The sequence below is a fragment of the Centropristis striata genome, chromosome 17 (genome assembly GCF_030273125.1).
Source record: "Centropristis striata isolate RG_2023a ecotype Rhode Island chromosome 17, C.striata_1.0, whole genome shotgun sequence".
In the NCBI taxonomy this organism is placed as follows: domain Eukaryota; kingdom Metazoa; phylum Chordata; class Actinopteri; order Perciformes; family Serranidae; genus Centropristis; species Centropristis striata.
The window spans coordinates 28546580-28566823 of record NC_081533.1 but is presented as its reverse complement, the minus strand read 5'-3'; the positions used below and the strand labels follow the sequence as shown (position 1 = coordinate 28566823).

The window sequence follows — 20244 nt, the reverse complement described above, 5'->3', positions numbered from 1 at the left end:
GATAACAGGACACCTTACTGTGCAAACACTGTCTCTGAAGGTCTTTAAGGATGATCCGTCTGTGTTTACTTTCTGATCTCCTCTGCTTAGTATTCTCTGATGAGAAAAATGAACACACAAAGACCCTGTTTCCGTTTAGCAGTAGCATGCTTCTCCACATGCTTCTTCAGTGACCACTTGTGATCCAGTTCCACTTCCCCGCTCTGTATGTAAATTAACATGTACATCATTTCGCTTTGAGAAACACCAAATGCTGTTTTTAACCGTATATCGACCGGTTGCGATAAGAATCTTCCTTAGCCTACAAAATAAAGTTTGAGAAATGTCTGCTTGGAGCACAGCTTCTAACTTAGGTGTGCAGCTTACAGTTCCTCATCGCTCCCTGAGCCACCATCCTGTGCTGTATTATTTTTTAAATGAATGATTAATCGTTGCATGCATACATGCGCAAAATAAAATGTATACACTACCGGTCAAAAGTTTTAGAACACCCCAATTTTTCCAGTCTTTTATTGAAAATCAAGCAGTTCAAGTCAAATCAACAGCTTGAAAGGGTACGAAGGTAAGTGGTGAACTGCCAGAGGTAAATAAAAAAAGGTAAAATATAACGTACATTTCAGAATTATACGAGTAGGCCTTTTTTCAGGGAACAAGAAATGGGTTAACAACTTAACGCTATGGAGTCTTGGGCTACTTTGTCCATTTTTTTTATTATTTTCATGTCATTTTGTGTCTTTTTTTGTCATTTTGTGTCTTTTTTGTCATTTTGTGTCTTTTTTGTCATTTTGTGTCTTTTTTTGGTCATTTTGTGTCTTTTTTTAGTCCTTTAGTCCAACATAAAATGTGATTTTGAATCTTTTTTTTTACTTTTAAAACACTATCATGCTCAATAAAGAATTTTAAATGTTGCAAATGTGCATTAATTTCAGAGTAGACTGAGACATTAAACTGCATCATTTTCAATTAAATTCTGGAAAAGTTGGTGTGTTCTAAAACTTTTGACCAGTAGTGTGTGTGTGTGTGTATGTATGTATATATATATATATATATATATATATATATATAGTCCTGTACAACAGCCTGTTTTTAAGTCTCAACTGAGATGATGCCGTAAAGATAACGTCAAGGAGTTCAATGTTTTGTTTTAGCCCCCGAAGAGGCATGAGGTTAGTTTTCCCAGTAATTATGCATATTTAAATGTGTTTTGTGTTTAAATAAGTTTTGGATAAAATTAAATCTAGTAATTCATTCATCATTAAAAAATACACTGATCGATCGGGCAGTTGAGTAGGCGGTCCCTAATGTGGACAAGAGTCACATACCCATTCTCACTAATACCTGAACCACCTCCCAATGTGGTTTTTGACGTCCGATCTCAATGCGTCCTGACAGTGTTTTCCCTTGTATTTAGAGCTGTCCCCTTGTGTTCGGATCAATCGGACCACATGTTACTGCCAAATGGAAACGGGTTCAAAGACCCCTTTTTACGGACTTGATGCGCAATCAGATCACAAGTGGAGACACATCTCCATTTACACCTGTGTGTATCCTGCGTCTCCTGACCACTTACGTTCAGATTTCGTTACTACCTATGCCACTTCTGCTTTGAGGTGAAATTGCCCCGCATACATTTATTACAACCCGAGTCGTTAGTTGCTATCTTCGCAAGCAATATCCTCGTCAACGTCCCGGTTACGGTATGAGTCATTAAGTTTTCTTTGGACTGAATCTTCTGCTCAAATCAAGATTAAACATCTTGTTTTACTTGCACTTCAACCACGTTATCAGTGCTCCTCTACATTTTTTCGACCGTTGGCGCCCTGTCACCAAAACAACCACCACACGGCTGCATTGATGACATATTTTCCTGTTACATCTTTGTCTGGGACGCATCAGCGTTTACTACAAAATATGTCTGGTCAAATGCATCCTAGACCACCACAATGTGTCTTGGAACCCGTTTACACTCTGATCGCCAAAGACACATTTTAAAACCAAATGTAAATGGACTCATAGGTTATGCAAATCATATATGTACTGTAATAAAAATACAGACATCAATATACACTACTGGTAAAAAGTTTTAGAACACCCCAATTTTTCAATTTTTTATTGAAATTCAAGCAGTTCAAGTCAAATGAACAGCTTGAAAGGGTACAAAGGTAAGTGGTGAACTGCCAGAGGTAAATAAAAAAGGTAAGCTTAACCAAAACTGAAAAATAATGTACATTTCAGAATTATACAAGTAGGCCTTTTTTCAGGGAACAAGAAATGGGTTAACAACTTAACTCTATGGAGTCTTGAGCTATTTTGTCCATTTTTGAATTCTTTTCATGTCTTTGTAAGTCATTTTGTGTCTTTTTGTGTCTTTTTTGGTCATTTTGTGTCTTTTTTTTGTCATTTTGTGTCTTCTTTTTTTGTCATTTTGTGTCTTTTTTTAGTCCTTTAGTCCAACATAAAATGTGATTTTTAATTTTTTTTTATTTTCAAAACACTATCATGCTCAATAAGGAATTTTAGATGTTGCAAATGTGCATTCATTTCAGAGTACACTGAGACATTAAACTGCATAATTTTCAATTAAATTCTGGAAAAGTTGGTGTGTTCTAAAACTTTTGACCAGTAGTGTATTATATCAAAATATTCAAATCTGATGCTTTCAGCATATTTGGCTGCTGTTTAAAGTTGAGTATCTTTTTCTGGACAATGTGCTTTATTGACTTTTTTTCTTTTAGAGAGCCCGATATGCTCAGTCATTATTATTATAATATTTTATTAATGTTGCCAATTTTTGTCTGTACTGTTTTAGTGTTGTTTATTATTACTGCCATTGCTGTTTTTATTATTGTTCTTATTTGTAATTGTTTTATTGTTGTTTATTATTACTGCCATTGTTGTTTTTAGTATTGTTCTTATTTGTAGTTGTTTTGGTGTTGTTTATTATTACTGCCATTGTTGTTTTTAATATTGTTCTTATTTGTAATTGTTTTAGTGTTGTTTATTATTACTGCCATTGCTGTTTTTATTATTGTTCTTATTTGTAATTGTTTTATTGTTGTTTATTATTACTGCCGTTGCTGTTTTATTATTGTTTATTTTGATTGTTTATTGTAAGGTGAGAGTCCTAAAAGGTGCCTATAAACAAAAAGCATTATTATTATTATTCGCTGATTGTGACAGATAAAGCCCAACAGTAAATGTGTCACTATTCTCCTAATCCATGATTCAATTTGACTTTTGATTTTAAGCTTTTAAGGACTTGCCAATCCTGTATTTGACTTCAAAGGTCGTCATCTGATTGATTCTTCTATTTATAATTATAAATCATGGCACCGCCACCCAGCTGTGAATCCACCTGCAGTCTATTTGACATGTGATTACTGAGCGTGTCTGTCCTTGTTAGCCTCTTATTATACACTCAGAGTAGATGGTATTTATAGCCCACCTTGGCTGCACGGCTCTCTTCTCTATTTCTGCTTTCTCTTCTCTGTACGTGTGCTGATATCTTCCCTTAAAGTGCTCATTGCTTACCAACCATGTATGGTGTCTGAAGCAGAGTACTAATGTGAAAAAGGGAACCAATTCTTAACCAGTGAGGCGTATGTTTAAGATAACATTCACGTTTGTGTTTGTGTGTTTTCAGATAAAGAAATCATCTACGTGTGTCCATACAATGGTCCTGTGAAAGGCAAAGTGTTGATCACCAACTACAGACTCTACTTCAAGAGCTCAGACGCTGTAAGTCCACTTAAACTCATGTCAACACTGCGTGGGTGTGTGTGGGTGGGTGTGGGTGTCTCTCAGCTGTGAGGTTAAATGACACATCGTCACCCTGTTAAAATAATCGCCTAACTCATTTTTTCAAGTTTTGCAGGAAACACAAAAAACTTCACCAAAAGTGTAACATATGACATTTATTTATTTTTTTAGAATATTTTATTTTTCAGTTTTCAATTCAACAAGATATACATGAAAGCACAAACACACAACTCCAAACCCCTTCCCCAACCCACCCACAAACTGGAAAGCGAGAGGAGAGAAAAAATAAATAGATAAATACAATTAAATGATGAAAATATTAATGATATAAAATTAATTAAAAAATAATAATAAATAATAATAAATAAATAATAATAATAATAAAATAAAAAAAGTCGAGAGGCAAGGAAGACAAGAGTAAGAACTGACAACAAAGAGAATGAAAAAACTACAACCCGTCCACCATAGAAGCTGGCAATGTGTCCATAGATGCTAAATAGGGCTGCCACATCTCTGTAAAAGTATTATAATCATTCCTGAGTATATATGTAATTTTTTCAAGTGGAACACAGCTATTCATTTCTGAAACCCATCTTCCTATAGAAAGTTGGGAATCAGATTTCCACGTGATGGCGATTCACTTCCTGGCAACGCACAAGGCCAGTGAGAGAAACCTCTTTTGAGCTTTTTTTAATCGTGCATCAATATTTGTAGTATCTCCTAATAAGCAGGTTTGAGGATCTAATGGGAGATGTAGTCCTAGGAGTTTTGTTATGATGTCACATATGACATTTATTGATCATTTCACTCAAAAAGGATGTAACAAAGGATGGCTATTGGCATAGTAATAACACTGTGTGTAAACTATGTGACTTAAGAGAAATAAATGTGACTTAGGCAATTTTTTGAACATGCCTTTGTGACTTAAGCAAGATATGGTAACACTTTATTTTGAAGGTGTCTACATAAGAGTGACACAAGCCTGTCAGAAACATGACATGACAAGTATCATGATCATTAATGTCACTTCAAAGTGTCATTAATGTTCATGACACATCCCATGTCATGTTTATGACACGCTCACGTCACTCTTATGTAGACACCTTAGAGTAAAGTGTTACCATATCTTGCTTAAGTCACAAAGGCATGTTCACAAAATTGCCTAAGTCACATTTTATTGTGACTTAGGCATAATAAATCTGCTTAAGTCACACACTTGACATAGGCCATTATCTTAAAGGGTAAAATCACATGATCTGATCAACTGAGGATGTAGGAGATTTTACCATAGGTGGCCGGCGTCATGAGGAGATGATTTAGGCAGAAAAAATGACTTAGGCAATTATTTTAACAGTGTGACGATATCTAACAACATCTTTCGGTGCTTGTCGTATTTTACCATAGTGCCATTATTGCAGACCTGCATGCAGACGTTCTCAATGCATACTATTGATATCTTTTTCTAACTTGGTTTGTTGTAATCGTCAAGGTGCCTAGTAAAGACATTTTGGTTTTCCAAACTCAAAATGTTGTCCCATTGGTTGGGTATTGTCATGATCAGTGAGCGTGTTAACCCATTGACATACACTCACCGGCCACTTTATTAGGTACACCTGTTCAACTGCTCATTACCACTAATATCTAATCAGCCAATCACATGGCAGCAACTCAATGCATTTAGGCATGTAGACATGGTGAAGACGAGCTGCTGAAGTTCAAAGCAGCGTCAGAATGGGGAAGAAAGGTGATTTAAGTGGATGTTGGACGGGCTGCTCCGAGTATTTAACAAACTGCTGATCTACTGGGAATAGTCCAAAAAAGAGAAAATATCCAGTGAGATTCTGCAAACTGTTTTTTAATTTAGAATTTCCAGATGATTTACATATTCCTTTCTGTAGGACCTCTGTTGCCAAATTCTCATTTGTTTATCAAGGTGCAAATAGTTATAGGTGCAGTGCTGTGGAATGACATGAAACATCTAACAGAATCATGTTCTTCTTTAAATACTTTTAAGACCAAGCTCAAAAAATCCCTATAGATCTTCTACACCTTTGTATTTGTTTTGTTTAAATTTTGTTTGTATTTTTTATTTTCATCTAGCTATGTAATTTAAGTAAAGTATAGTTACTTATAGGTTTAAGAGGGAGGGTCGCGTATAAGCCCTTTGGGCTTTTTGATCTTTCCTGCATTGTCTTTTACTGTTTCTTGTACTGTTATTTCTTAACGATTGTATGTTTTTTAAGTGCAAACAACAATAAATAAAAAAATAAATAAAAAAATTGATGCCCTGTTGATGCCAGAGGTCAGAGGAGAATGACTAGACTGGTTCAACAGCAACTCAAATAACCACTAGTTAAACCAAGGTCACATCTGAACACGCAGCACGTCCAACCTTAAAGCAGATGAAGAGCACACCGCCACTTTATTAGGTACACTTGTTAGCCAATAAAGTGGCCGGTGACTGTATGTTCTTTATAAAAGTTTTCATAACAGAATATATAACTACCGATACCAATAGATAACGATATGCCTGTTATCGGCCATTTTCAACCAACAGTATCGGTCAACTGATAATACTGGTTGGGTTTTAGTCTCTTTCACTGCTAAATGCTCCACAGTGTTCACAAGCTGGTCTTTGACTGTGTTTGTCAGCTGTTTTCTGCTGAGCAGGTAGTGAACAGTGGCTTTATCAGAGCTCGTTCTCTGGAACAGCTGCCTGCTGCTGATGACAGCAGAGAGACTGAGAGAAAACAGGACGGATGGAAAACCAAAGCAGTGAGCTAGAAAAATGCTTCAAAGCTTGAAAGAGACTGTCAACCTCCCTCCCTCCCTCCTTTACTTGCTCTCTCTGCCTCTCTCTCTCTCTCTCTCTCCCTCTCTCTCTCTCTCTCTGTCTCTCTCTCTCTCTCTCTCTGCCTCTCTCTCTCTCTGCCTCTCTCTGCCTCTGCCTCTCTCTCTCTCTCTCTCTGCCTCTCTCTCTCTCTCTCTCTCTCTGCCTCTCTCTCTCTCTCTCTCTCTCTCTGCCTCACTCTCTCTCTCTCTCTCTCTCTCTCTCTGCCTCTCTCTCTCTCTCTCTCTCTCTCTCTCTCTCTCTGCCTCTCTCTCTGCCTCTCCCTCTCTCTCTCTCTCTGTCTCTCTCTCTCTATCTCTCTCTCTCTCTCTCTGCCTCTCTCTCTCTCTGCCTCTCTCTGCCTCTCTCTCTCTCTCTCTCTCTCTCTCTTTCCCTCTCTCTTTCCCCCCCCCCTCTCTCTCTCTCTTTCTCTCTCTCTCTCTCTCTCTCTCTCTCTCTCTCTCTCTCTCTCTCTCTCGCGCTCTCTCTCTCTACTTACAAACCCAAATAACTAGTTTTGCTGTATACTTGTTAGGACAAAGTCAAGTGCACATGAAATGCGTCATTAAAAATTAATTTGAAGTCAATACTCAGAGGCAAACACATTCACAAGTGAATTTCACACTTCGGAGACGGTCCAGCAAAATACACACACTCACACACAGCTGGCGTTTGTCAGGTTTGGCAGAGAGATTGCAGTCAAGTTTTATTAATTTTATTCATACACTTAATAAATTCATACACTTAGATAAATGCATAAACCCTCCTGTAAATGTACCAGCTATTTTTTTTAGCTGCAGTCACTAAGCAGGTGTAATGATGGATGCAAAAAAACATGAAATACATTGAAACAGCAATACTGCAGTTATAGATTAAAGACTTTAAAGCAAGGACAAGAAGACATAAAACAAAGCATGTGTCAAATTTGAATGAATTTCAAAGTATGATCACACCTTTTGGTCATGATTTTAAATTAATTTGATATAAATAATTCATCACAGCCTCTGATTAGTACTGGTAGACTGTTCCATGTGTAAAAGCTTTAGCTGTATAGGTTGACAATGATTACCACGACCATGTTGGATTGGCTAGCGAGGGCAAAAATCAGTTTGAATGTGAGAGTGAGCTGACTGATCTTGCAAAGCAAATAAACCACGAGCTCGGCATATTCTTGTGATCATCAGGCGAGACAAAGAACTTTTCCTGTGATTATTATAAACAACCTGGTCTCACAGGAATCCGTGAAATAGCCACGGATTTGCTGAACTCAAAATCCGTGGAATAGCCACGGAATCACTCAAATTTGCGTGAAACTGACACGGATTTCGCTACAATGCAAGTTAATGACAGTCATATCCCGTGACTATTCCAACATACAAAGTGATTATGTACATTCACTGAGTGAATATTTAGAAAATAAAACACATATTTCTCGCTAGAAATGTGATCAAAATCCATTTTTATGCAGAAACTAAGTCAAAATATTGATTTTTTCACTAAAAATGAGAGAAGTGTCCGCCATGTTTTTGGTTCTGACCGCCAGAACCTTGAAAGTCACGTGACTTGGAACAAACCAATAGGAAAAAATATCCATGGAATAGCCACGGGATATGACTGTCATTAACTTGCATTGTAGCGAAATCCGTGTCAGTTTCACGGAAATTTGAGTGATTCAGTGGCTATTCCACGGATTTTGAGTTAAGCAAATCTGTGGCTATTTCACGGATTCCTGTGAGACCAGGTTCATTATAAAAGTATTTTCTACTGATAGTAGAGAGCACAACACTGGTGGATGTAGTTGTTGGAAAGTGTGCTTGTTTTTGTGTGTCATGTGTATTTTGTATGTTAGTGAGTGTGACGCCATGTTGACTCTGTTGTAGGATGTGGCGGTGACGCTGGACGTTCCTTTGGGTGCCATCAGTCGAGTGGAGAAGATGGGTGGGGCGTCAAGCAGAGGAGAAAACTCCTACGGCCTGGAAATCACCTGCAAGGTGTGTGTGTGTGTGTGTGTGTGTGTGAGAGAGAGGCGTACAGCATAAGCAATGTCCTTGTCTCTCCCTTATAATTTGTGCTTCTGAACAAACAAAAGGTGTTTGCATTCAGTGTTAGTCACCAAAAGTCATTGGGTCTCATGCATGAATGTTTTTTTCTTCTCCTATTTATGTTCTTACACACAGCAGTAAGCGGAAAATTAGAAAGTCCTACGTGGTCTGTTTTTACCTACGAGACAATGTTGATGAATCATGTAAACTGGATGCACAGGCCAAGAAATTTTTAATTGGCGTATAGAAACAACCCAATAAACCCAAACAAGGATTGTGGGCTCCTAATCAAATCGTGTGGTCCCATCATAGCATAAAAATGGAAAATGTGCATCAAAGGGTTAAACACAAACAAGATATATATTTATAAGATAATGTATTAGGGAGCATCGTGCATCTTGGCAGAATGCTGTATACTGATTCGCTGAAATTAATTAGATCATGAAAGCCTTTGCCCTCAACAATATCTGTGGGCAGCATATCCTTCTCAATCAAATCGTTTAATTTTCTTCACCCTTTGTCCATCGCGGTTCTTCTCTGCCAACACTGAGGTGATAAGAATTAGAGACGGAGAGGCCCATTCATTATTAACCAAGATGGTCTGATGTACATTATGTAAGTGGTACATCACTAAAATAAAATAATCGCCTAACTCATTTTTTCAAGTTTTGCGGGAAACACAAAAAACTTCACCAAAAGTGTAACATATGACATTTATTGATCATTTCACTCAAAAAGGATGTGACAAAGGATGGCTATTGGCATAGTAATAACACTGTGTGTAAATTATGTAACTTAAGAGAAATAAATGACTTAGGCAATTTTTTGAACATGCCTTTGTGACTTAAGCAAGATATGGTAACACTTCATTTTGAAGGTGTCTACATAAGAGTGACACAAGCCTGTCAGAAACATGACATGACATGTATCATGAGCATTAATGTTACTTCAAAGTGTCATTAATGTTCATAACACATCCCATGTCATGTTTATGACAGGCTCATGTCACTCTTATTTAGACAGCTTCACATTTTTCAAAACCAACTTTCCAACCAATAAGAATTCAAACTGTAAGTGACATCGTTGTAGTAGCTGTTGTGTTGTACTTGAATAAGGTAGTGCAGATTTTATAATGAGCATTCTCTAAATTGAAAACCATACTTCTCTTGGCTTTCGTTATTTTTATTTCGGGCAAATTAAGCTAATGCATTGCGCTGCTGGAATGCGGTTTCCTCGACTTCTATCCTTAAGTTAAGTCGCCCCCTGGTGGTTTAGATATCTCATTGCTGTTGTAAAATCTACTCTCACAATCTAACGACGTGCCAGCAGACATTGCGGTGCAGTGCAGACTACGATGTGTTTTGTCTCTTTATCAGATACCAACTTTAGATCAACAATGTTCCACGTGATTGAGCAAATTCATAACGACTATTCATTTATCATCGATTAATCATTTCCATCCCTACCATTGACATTTGACAGGCAGCGTTATAATCGGACAAAAGAAAAGAAAGAAAAAGGAAAGAAAATGCCACCTAATGGCAGCAAAACGAGAAGATGACAGACTCGTCAGCATATTTCAGCCACTTTTTCATGAATTAATGCCACTCGCAAAAAAATAAATGAAACTCTTGAAAAAACAAGAATTAAATACTCTCATCAAAGGGTTACACTACTGGTCAAAAAACACACCAACTTTTCCAGAATTTAATTGAAAATGATGCAGTTTAATTTCTCAGTCTACTCTGAAATGAATGCACATTTGCAACATTTAAAATTCTTTATTTAGCATGATAGTGTTTTGAAAATAAAAAAAAGATTCAAAATCACATTTTATGTTGAACTAAAGGACTAAAAAAAGACACAAAATGACCAAAAAAAAGACACAAAATTACAAAAAAGACGCCAAAAGACACAAAATGACTTACAAAGACATGAAAAGAATTCAAAATTGGACAAAATAGCCCAAGACTCCATAGAGTTAAGTTGTTAACCCATTTCTTGTTCCCTGAAAAAGGCCTACTTGTATAATTCTGAAATGTACATTATTTTTCAGTTTTGGTTAAGCTTACCTTTTTTTATTTACCTCTGGCAGTTCACCACTTACCTTTGTACCCTTTCAAGCTGTTCATTTGACTTGAACTGCTTGAATTTCAATAAAAAATAGAAAAATTGGGGTGTTCTAAAACTTTTGACCGGTAGTGTGTATGCTCAGGTCAATTCACACTAACAAAAATGATCTGCTTACATTTTAAAAAATGTATTGAGTCGCTAAAATATCACATCACACTCATGTCTTCAGGTGGTTAAATGAATAGCCTTTCTCTGTGTTTTCTTAAAGTAAGTAGCTCTTTCATCGTCATGATTAATATGTCAAGCCAAAAACGCAAGTCGGCTTTTGTTCATTAAAAGCTTCCTTGTGGTCCAGAGCACTCTTACCTTTTCATCTCGCCAAAGAACAAACAGGACGGAAGAAAGTATTGTTGAATGCCACAAAAGTTAAGAGTTTAATTCATGCTTGAGGCCCATTGTGTGTATCCCTGAGCTTTGTTCATGACAAACAAAACACAGATTGTACTAGAGGTCTAAAACTCCACAGGGTTCCTTAAAGTAGTGGCAGCTACCAGTACCAGGTGCTCAGCCAGGCATCACAGGGGGGGGAATATCTGACTAGTGTGGCAATGAGTCGTTTAACCCAGCTATTCTCAACCTTGGGGTCGGGACCCCAATTGGGGTCGCGAGATGATTTCTGGGGGTCGCCAAATCATTTTGGAAGTCAGCTCTGTCTCCACTGTGTTAAAGTGTTCATGTGTTTTAGTGTTTTTGGTCACTTAATGTCTTTTTTTTGGTCATTGTGGGTGTTTTTTTTTTTGTCATTTTGTGTCTTTTTTTTGATCATTTTGTGGTCAATTTGTGTCTTTTTGGTAATTTTGTTTCTTTTTTTTTGACATTTTGTGTCTTTTTTTGTCATTTTGTTTCTTTTTTGGGTCATTTTGTGTCTTTTTTTGGTCATTTTGTTTCTTTTTTGGGTGATCTGAACTGTGCGTGTGAGATTTTGTTCAGTGAGCGGGGGTCACGGACAACATGCATGTTAAATTGGGGGTCGTGACTCAAAAAGGTTGAGAACTACTGGTTTAACCCATAAGAACCCATGGTGACACCCGTATAACAAACACATTAAATCTTCTATTTTTTGTTACTAGGCTAAGTTTAAACCCATTTAACAATTCTAATCCGTTAACAGGGTGTCCTGTATTGCATTTAACTTGTTTTGACAATATTTCCTGAACAAATTAAAGTCACAATTTTGATAAGCAAAAAGACACATGGCTATTTGTATTTATTTATTATCGATTTATTATAATTATGCTACTTAAAAACAAATCTTAACAATAATTTGTTGTTAAACAGAACTAATAATGTCACAATATTGATAGATGTTGTGGAGATGCAGAGAAAAAGGCAAATTTGTGTCTAGTTTTTTAAAATTTTGAAATACGAAATATTATAAACATAAATACCCATAAGAACCTATGGTGACACCCGTGTAACAAACACGTTAAATCTTCTATTTTTTGTTACTAGACTAAGTTTAAACCCATTTAACAATTCTAATCCGTTAACAGGGTGTCCTGTATTGCATTTAACTTGTTCTGACCATATTTCCTGAACAAATTAAAGTCACAATTTTGATAAGCAAAAAGACACATGGCTATTTGTATTTATTTATTATCGATTTATTATTATTATTATGCTACTTAAAAACAAATCTAAAAAATAATTTGTTGTGAAACAGAACTAATAATGTCACAATTTTGATAGATGTTGTGGAGATGCAGAGAAAAAGGCAAATTTGTGTCTAGTTTTTTTAAATTTTAAAATACGAAATATTATAAACATAAATACTATAAGCGCCCAATGTAATGTTTATGTCACATCACAGATCTTTGACATTTAGGGATAGTGTTTTTGAAAACACATCAGAAATGGTGATATATCCCCCATAACTTTCCTTTAAGGATAACTGGGTCTGGGTTCTTATGGGTTAAAGACAGGAGTGCAATGCAAAATCTATGGAAGGTCACTTTTTTTTTATGACAATGATTTTTTTTCTGTTTTCAGGACATGAGGAACTTGAAGTTTGCCTTGAAGCAGGAAGGTCACAGCAGAAGAGATATTTTCGAGCTTGTCTTCAAATACGCCTTCCCCCTCTCACATGGTCTGGTAAGACAGCTTCTAACTTCTACTGCCATCTGCTGACTGTTGTTGTATCAGAGCAAATAATGAGGCTTTATTGTTTTATATTTTTTATTTTATTAACCCATAAGAACCCACGGTGACACGGGTGTCACAAACATTTTAAATGTTCTAGTAATGTTCATGTATGTTTTCTCAAGTACATAAGTGTGTTTTTTAGTGTTCTACAGCTACAGCAGCTTGTTGAGAAGCCGTCCAATAAGGCAGTGTTATTTATATTTATTTATTCTCGATTTATTATTATTTTGTTACTTAAAAACAAATCTGAAATGGAATTTGTTGTCTAGCAGCACTATTAATGTCACAATTTTGACATATGTGGTAGAGATGCAAAGAAAAAGGCAAATTTGTGTTTCTGTAAGCAGAAAAGGTGTCTAGTTTATTCATTTAAAAATAAGATATATCATAAGGTCCACTTGGTCTGTGGTATATCCCCCATACTTTTCCTTTTTAAGGATTACTGGCTCTGGGTTCTTATGGGTTAATTTAAACAAAACACAACACAAATCACCAATGAACAAACACAGAGAGAAAAACAAAAACAAAACAAAAAACACAACAACAAAATCACAAAACCAACCCAAATGAATAAATAAAACCACAATAATAAACAAGAACCTTAACACATCAAAACTAAACAAGACACAAACAAACATCAAACATAATTACCACATAAAACATACAGTATATCAGTAAACTTGATTACCTAAGAGAAAATAATAAAGGGTTAAGTTAAATGCCAGCCTTCCACTTCAATAAACCTTTCCCACCTTTCCAAATACCGTCCAACATCAACATTCCTATTAGCAATATAACCTTCCAAAACAAAATAATGTTTAATAAGCATCCTAAATTGATCAATATTCAAAGAATCTGCATTGACAGCTTTAAAAATAAATCTTTTCCCCAACAAGATGATTAAATTAATAATATAACTGCTTGTCTCTGTAACATCACCTAGTATAACAGAAAATAAATCACATTCAAAACTCAACTTCATTGCAGTACACATCCTCTGAACCTCCCTCCAAAAGACAGAGACAACATGACAATACCAAAAAAGATGTATTGTTGATTCAGGTTCCATGAGGCTTTATTGTTTGCTGGGCAAGCAAGGGAATTCATTTTAAAGATAATACATTCGTAGACTAATTTTCTCACGTTGTATCATCCACATTGTAGGGGTGTGCCATATCGTATCGTTCACGATAATATCGGTATATTTTTTTTATGGTTAAAAAAATGCATACCATGATATTGGCAACATTTTTACTTTTTGATGTAGTGGATAAAGTTGTTTTAATCACAAAAAGCTACTTACTCCCTGTCGCTAAACACATGCAGCTTTCAAAATAAGAGCCCAGTGTGTTAAGAGAATCCACCACAGAATTTACAAGAAGACTGTCAAAATAAGATGCCTTAAGTAAAACATACAATAACCTTTATTCTCCTTTACAAAATTTCATTAAAATATGCCCCCGGAACCCCTAAATGGTTATTTTTATTATTTGCTCACTCAAGAGTCAAGAGTAAATTTTTTTGTATTTGGCAACTGTTGAGATTTGCACTTCAAACTACATTTTAGATTTTTAATTATTTATACAGACTACAAAAAAAATTATATTTTCTATCTTTTTAAGTATTTCCTAATATCGTCAAGAATAATGTTATCGCAAAAATAGCCTGCAATATCATGATATTCTTTTAGGGCCATATCGCCCAGCCCTACCACATTGGTTGAACAACCATGATGAACATTTGTACAACATGGAGCACAATGAACACTGTGAACAGTATGTAGGGATCACTTGAAGCAGAAGGCTCCACTTCCCTCACTGTGAAGTTCAGTCTTGATCACTGAGGATATTAAGCAAACCATTAAAATCCAAGTGTTGGATGACATTTTCCTGCTTGGTCTTCATTTGTTTCAGTGCCCAGTATTCAAGCAGAAATGCAGCCCCCTCATTTGCCATGACACACTGCTACCCACCCACAGCTACATCTGCTTGGCTAATGTTTGAGCATGCTAAAATATGTGTCAGAGCTAGCAATTAGCAGGACATTTATCATGCCAACTACCTCCTGACTATTCTGGACGGCCACCAATCAACCAACAGGTTTATCTTGTGTTGTTATTTCAGTCATTAACCATTAATCTATCTGATTCTTTGATTAAAAAGTTTGTGCCAGTGGACAAAAAGATAAGAAAAGCCCAACTTGGCATTCCAATAAGAGCCTTCCAAACAAAAAGCTTAAACTGTTGTGGATGCTCTGTTAACAGCAGGTTTCCAACTATAGTTATATATAATACCTGGAACGAGACGGGTCTCCCTCGCCAAAACACGCTAATTTAAATGTTAGCCGGCCCTAGCGGCCATTTGACCGGCCGTTTTTTCTCCCCTGAAAAAGCCTGGTTGCTGATTGGATAGAACGCTAAGCGGGATGTGACGTGCTGAGCAGGATGTGACGTAGTACTCGACGCCATAACAACACGTGCCATTTTTAAAAGCCGATGAAGTAGCGAGTAGTCACAAGCTACATGAAACATACGCCCCTTTAATTATGCGTGCGGTCCCGCAAATGTCCCGCTATATTGCTGGAAAGATCTGTTCCGGCCTTTCGCCTTACTGGGGATTTCCACCGGGCGCGTTACAGCAGCAGCACGTCTCCACCGCGGTTTTGCTGCGTCTTCTGCCCCGCGTCAATTCACACCGGGCGCGTTACAGCAGCGTCACGTTAGCTAAGCGAGCCGGCCGTATACACGCGAGACAACGAGATCACGCGATAATCCTGACCATACGGGGGACCGCGAGATCCCGTGATAAACTCTAAACTCTATTTATACAGTCTATGGATAAACTGTGTGTATAAAGTAAACAACAACAACAACAACCAACAGCTTACTTTGCTTCTCTGACGTGAAAGATATGTTGATCTGACCATCTATCCTTATAAAAACAATATGTTATGTCATAAATGATTGTATGATGTTCCACTTCAACAATCAGTCTCTTGTCGTCCGTGTCGCCGATCCTCTGAGACCCTTTGATTGATTGATTGATTGATTGATTGATTGATTGATTGATTGATTGATTGATTGATTGCTGATCTGGTGCCCCGGTCATAACATAATGTTGATGTGAAGTAGTTTTAGGCTGCATGAATTGCGTATTGTGTTTTATTTTGAAAGGGGCCGTTTTAAAGTGTTTTACGCTGATTCTGAGTCGGACTTCCTGTCTGGTGCGATCTGCTCTGTTGAGATTTCCGCGATTTGGCAGCGTCTCGCGGAGAAATAGAAGTCCTACCGTTCATAGTGATCCTGTGAAGGCTAAGTGATATTCTGCCCTCATAGTGTAGTCCGGTGTTGCAGAGCGAGGTGCACAGTAGCACAGTGCTAACAGGCTGCACAGTTAATGCTGTAGCAGTACAGTGTGTATGTGCTGCAGCAGTATGTGTTCACTTAGCGATCTCTGTTTGTTTACAACAAGCACCGGACACTCATGGCCACATGCAGACGCTGTGCACAGTTAGCGACGGCGGCTGCAGTTGTTGTGCATGCTGTCGAAACTGTCGCTAAGCGATTACGCGATGATCAAAAACCATACGTCACCTCTGGAGTCTCGTAAAATACTTGGTTACATTCCACCAATGCTTCTGGGTTGGTCTACAAAAATGAGTCATTTTGTTTGCTTTCCATCATACTATTGTAATGTTCAAATGAAAAGTCTCCTCCTTTCTCCTCCAGCCACTGTTTGCATACGTGACTCAGGAGAAGTACGGTGAAAATGGCTGGGACATCTACAAACCCATAGAGGAGTTCAGACGGCAGGTATGGAGGAATACAAGTGCAGCTTTAGTATTTTACTATTACAGTAGTGATATTTTCTGTACCAATACTTTATTAATACTCTCATTGTTACTACTTTACATCATTTTAAAATGTTTGTGTGTTATGTAAACAGAATTAGAAGTGATATTATGTCGTATTTGAATAATTCTCCAGAAAGGGCATTCCAGTGATAATGATGGTTTTTGTTTTTCTGCAGGGCTTACCTAATAACAAGTGGCGTATTACTTTCATCAATAAGAACTATGAGCTGTGTGACACCTACCCCACTGTGTTGGCTGTACCCTATAAAAGTAAAGAGGAGGATCTCAGGAGAGTGGCTGCCTTCAGGTCAAGATCACGCATACCGGTGAGCACAAAACTTATCTATATAAAACTGAATCTTACTATACTTGAGGTTGAAATTTTAAGTGTGACAAAAATCTAAACTCCGGGTACAATTACTAGCATTTATTTAACCCTCTATGGTACGCATTATGATGGAGTTAAGAAAAAAATGTTTGGAGTGTTTTTTTTGGCTTAAAATAGACTAAATAAACATAATTTGAAGATTTTTTTTTATAATTCTTTTCTTTTAAAAAGTTTTTGGGGTTTGTTGCCTGTAGACAACATTGTACCATAACGGTGCACAAGAGAAAAAGAACATTTTTAAAAGTAATTTTAACATAATTTATTTAATAAACATGTGTAAAAGACTCAGTAGCTTCAACAGGGTACAATACATAAACATTTTAAATTTAAAAACATTATAAAAGGAACTTTTTTAAACGGTTTCTTGTCTGAATGTTGCCCTTTAGGAATCATTGAACCAACGACCCATTGAAATTAATGTCTTGAACAGTCTAAGTGTATGAAACTATCAAAAATGAAGGTTTATTCACCTATTAGTAGCAATATTTTTTCCAGATGGAAAAGGGCCAGAAAATGACGTTTTGAGTCATTTTGGCGCAAAATGGCAAAGCTGTTTCCTTTGGAAAAGTCTGCAAAGAAGTGTTTCAATATGGCCGCCTGGAGGTCATGTGACAAATTAATGCATTGTTATTGGTTCCCTATACTCTTCCCTCTTTTTTAAAGTATTGCATCACCCAAAAAGATGCATTGTAGAAATTTGACAGGCCAAAAATGGGTATGTTGCCTGAGGGAAACACCGTACCATAGAGGGTTAAAGCTCCAGCATTGTTGGTCTGTTCATGGGTATTGTACAATATCACCAGAATTATTTGAGTGGGATGTATTTGAGGCAGACTATATCACATCCAACCATCGTCTATATAAATGTAATGGAGTACATGTGGTTTAGTTGAGATCAACTGAGAAAAAATCTTGATATGTTAAATATTTGAATGTTCAGTCATATCAGTCACGTGACTTGACAATTTGTTTGGCTAATGCAACCTCAGTCCAAACACTGATGTCACGTTTATTCAAAAACATGTCACTTCTTATTGCATCACATAAGAATGACCTCTGACAGTGAGTCCATGTGTTTGTGCCGTAGGTTCTGTCATGGATCCACAGGGAGAACCAGGCAGTGATCGTCCGCTGCAGCCAGCCTCTGGTCGGTATGTCCGGTAAAAGAAACAAGGACGACGAGCGCTACCTGGACATGATCAGGGAGGCAAACGACACCACCAAACTCACCATATATGATGCTCGGCCCAGCGTCAACGCTGTGGCCAACAAGGTCAGCTGAGACAGGAAGTACTCTCTGGGCTTAGAGGGTTTGTTTGACAGGCATTAGGAGGGAGGGAAATGAAAAGGGATGGACGGAGACTCAACTCCTGAGAAAACTTTGAGCTTACTTTTGGTGTACAAGGCATTGTATTTAACAGCTAATCACTAGCCCCTTTCATAGTGTCGTTTCATGCCGGGACATTTACGGCTCTGTAACGTATCTCACTGCACTGAACGTGCCAGAAGCGATCAAATCAAATGATCCCACTAATTTTCCGCCTCCAGAGGTAGTCACAGAGGCAGAAAATTGGTGGGACTGTTGGAAACGGGTACACTATGAAAAGGCGATCCCGGCAAGGCAGAATATTTGACGTTGAGCGTGACGTCGAACACACACACACCTCCCACTTGGTCCGACAGTCATCGAATCACTGGTCAGCTCAGCAGCATACACATTAACTGCGGCCGCCATCGCTAACTGTGCACAGTGTCCGCCACTGATCGTAAACAAACCGGCATCGCTAACTGTGCATAGTGTCCGCCACTCATCGTAAACAAACTGGCATCGCTAACTGTGCACAGTGTCCGCCACTGATCGTAAACAAACCGGCATCGCTAACTGTGCACAGTGTCCGCCACTGATCGTAAACAAACCGGCATCGCTAACTGTGCACAGTGTCCGCCACTGATCGTAAACAAACCGGCATCGCTAACTGTGCATAGTGCCCGCCACTCATCGTAAACAAACCGGCATCGCTAACTGTGCATAGTGTCCGCCACTGATCGTAAACAAACCGGCATCGCTAGCTGTGCACAGTGCCCGCCACTCATCGTAAACAAACCGGCATCGCTAACTGTGCATAGTGTCCGCCACTGATCGTAAACAAACCGGCATCGCTAACTGTGCACTGTGTCCGCCACTGATCGTAAACAAACTGGCATCGCTAACTGTGCACAGGCAAACCGGCATCGGTAACTGTGCATAGTGTCCGCCACTGATCATAAACAAACCGGCATCGCTAACTGTGCATAGTGTCCGCCACTGATCGTAAACAAACCGGCATCGCTAACTGTGCGCAGAGTGTCCATTGCTTGCTGTACAAAATAAAGGAAGTCGCTAACTGAACACATGCTGCTGCAGCACATACATACTGTACTGCTGCTACTCACTATGAACGCCCTAAGGTGAAAAGCCGGCACAGATCTTTCCGGCAATATAGCGGGACATTTTCGGGGCTGCACTATGAAAGGGGCTAGTCTCACTATCTGTCTCACTCTCTGTCTGCTTGTGTGTCCGTCTGCTAATCTCTCTGGCTCACTCTTTCTGTTTGTTGAACAAGTATAAACATAACATAAGGAACACAATCACAAACAGCAGTGATATTAGGCTTTTTCTGATAATCTATTGCTGCACATCATAAGTGGGCCACTGAGATCAGCGATGTGTGGGTGCTGAATAGTGAGCAGCGCTACCCAGAGAGAGACAACAGAGAAAAATATGTGTAACCTTAGTTAGTCATATTACCTGTATGTATACAGGGATTTGCAAGCTTTCAAAGTCTCTCTTGTGTAAATCCCCAGACAGTTGATTAGGTAACAATTTGCTGAACTCTAAATCTGGCCAGAGAGCAGGATCACCTGTCAGTCCATTTATTAAATTATAGTGGGCAGGTGAAACCTGGTGTCCAATTTTTTACAATGATTTAGAGCAGGGGTCTCAAACTCGCGGCCCCCGCGGGGCAATTGCGGCCCTCGTGACGATATTTTGTGGCCCTCACCTTGATATGAAAGTTTAATGTGAGTTTTAAATGAATGGCCCTTTACCGTGTTGTGTG

General features: G+C 38.0%; 1 protein-coding gene across 2 annotated transcripts in view; it reads left to right on the top strand.

Annotated features, from left to right (window-relative positions):
• mtm1 (myotubularin 1) overlaps positions 1 to 20244 on the top strand; it is a 53654-nt gene that overhangs the window by 17869 nt on the left and 15541 nt on the right. For both annotated transcript variants that reach the window (XM_059354577.1, XM_059354576.1), the window contains exons 4-9: positions 3644 to 3738; positions 8470 to 8580; positions 12754 to 12855; positions 16634 to 16717; positions 16935 to 17084; positions 18234 to 18419. In XM_059354577.1, coding sequence (XP_059210560.1) covers positions 3644 to 3738; positions 8470 to 8580; positions 12754 to 12855; positions 16634 to 16717; positions 16935 to 17084; positions 18234 to 18419 — 728 coding nt within the window. The remainder of the gene's footprint in view (positions 1 to 3643; positions 3739 to 8469; positions 8581 to 12753; positions 12856 to 16633; positions 16718 to 16934; positions 17085 to 18233; positions 18420 to 20244) is intronic.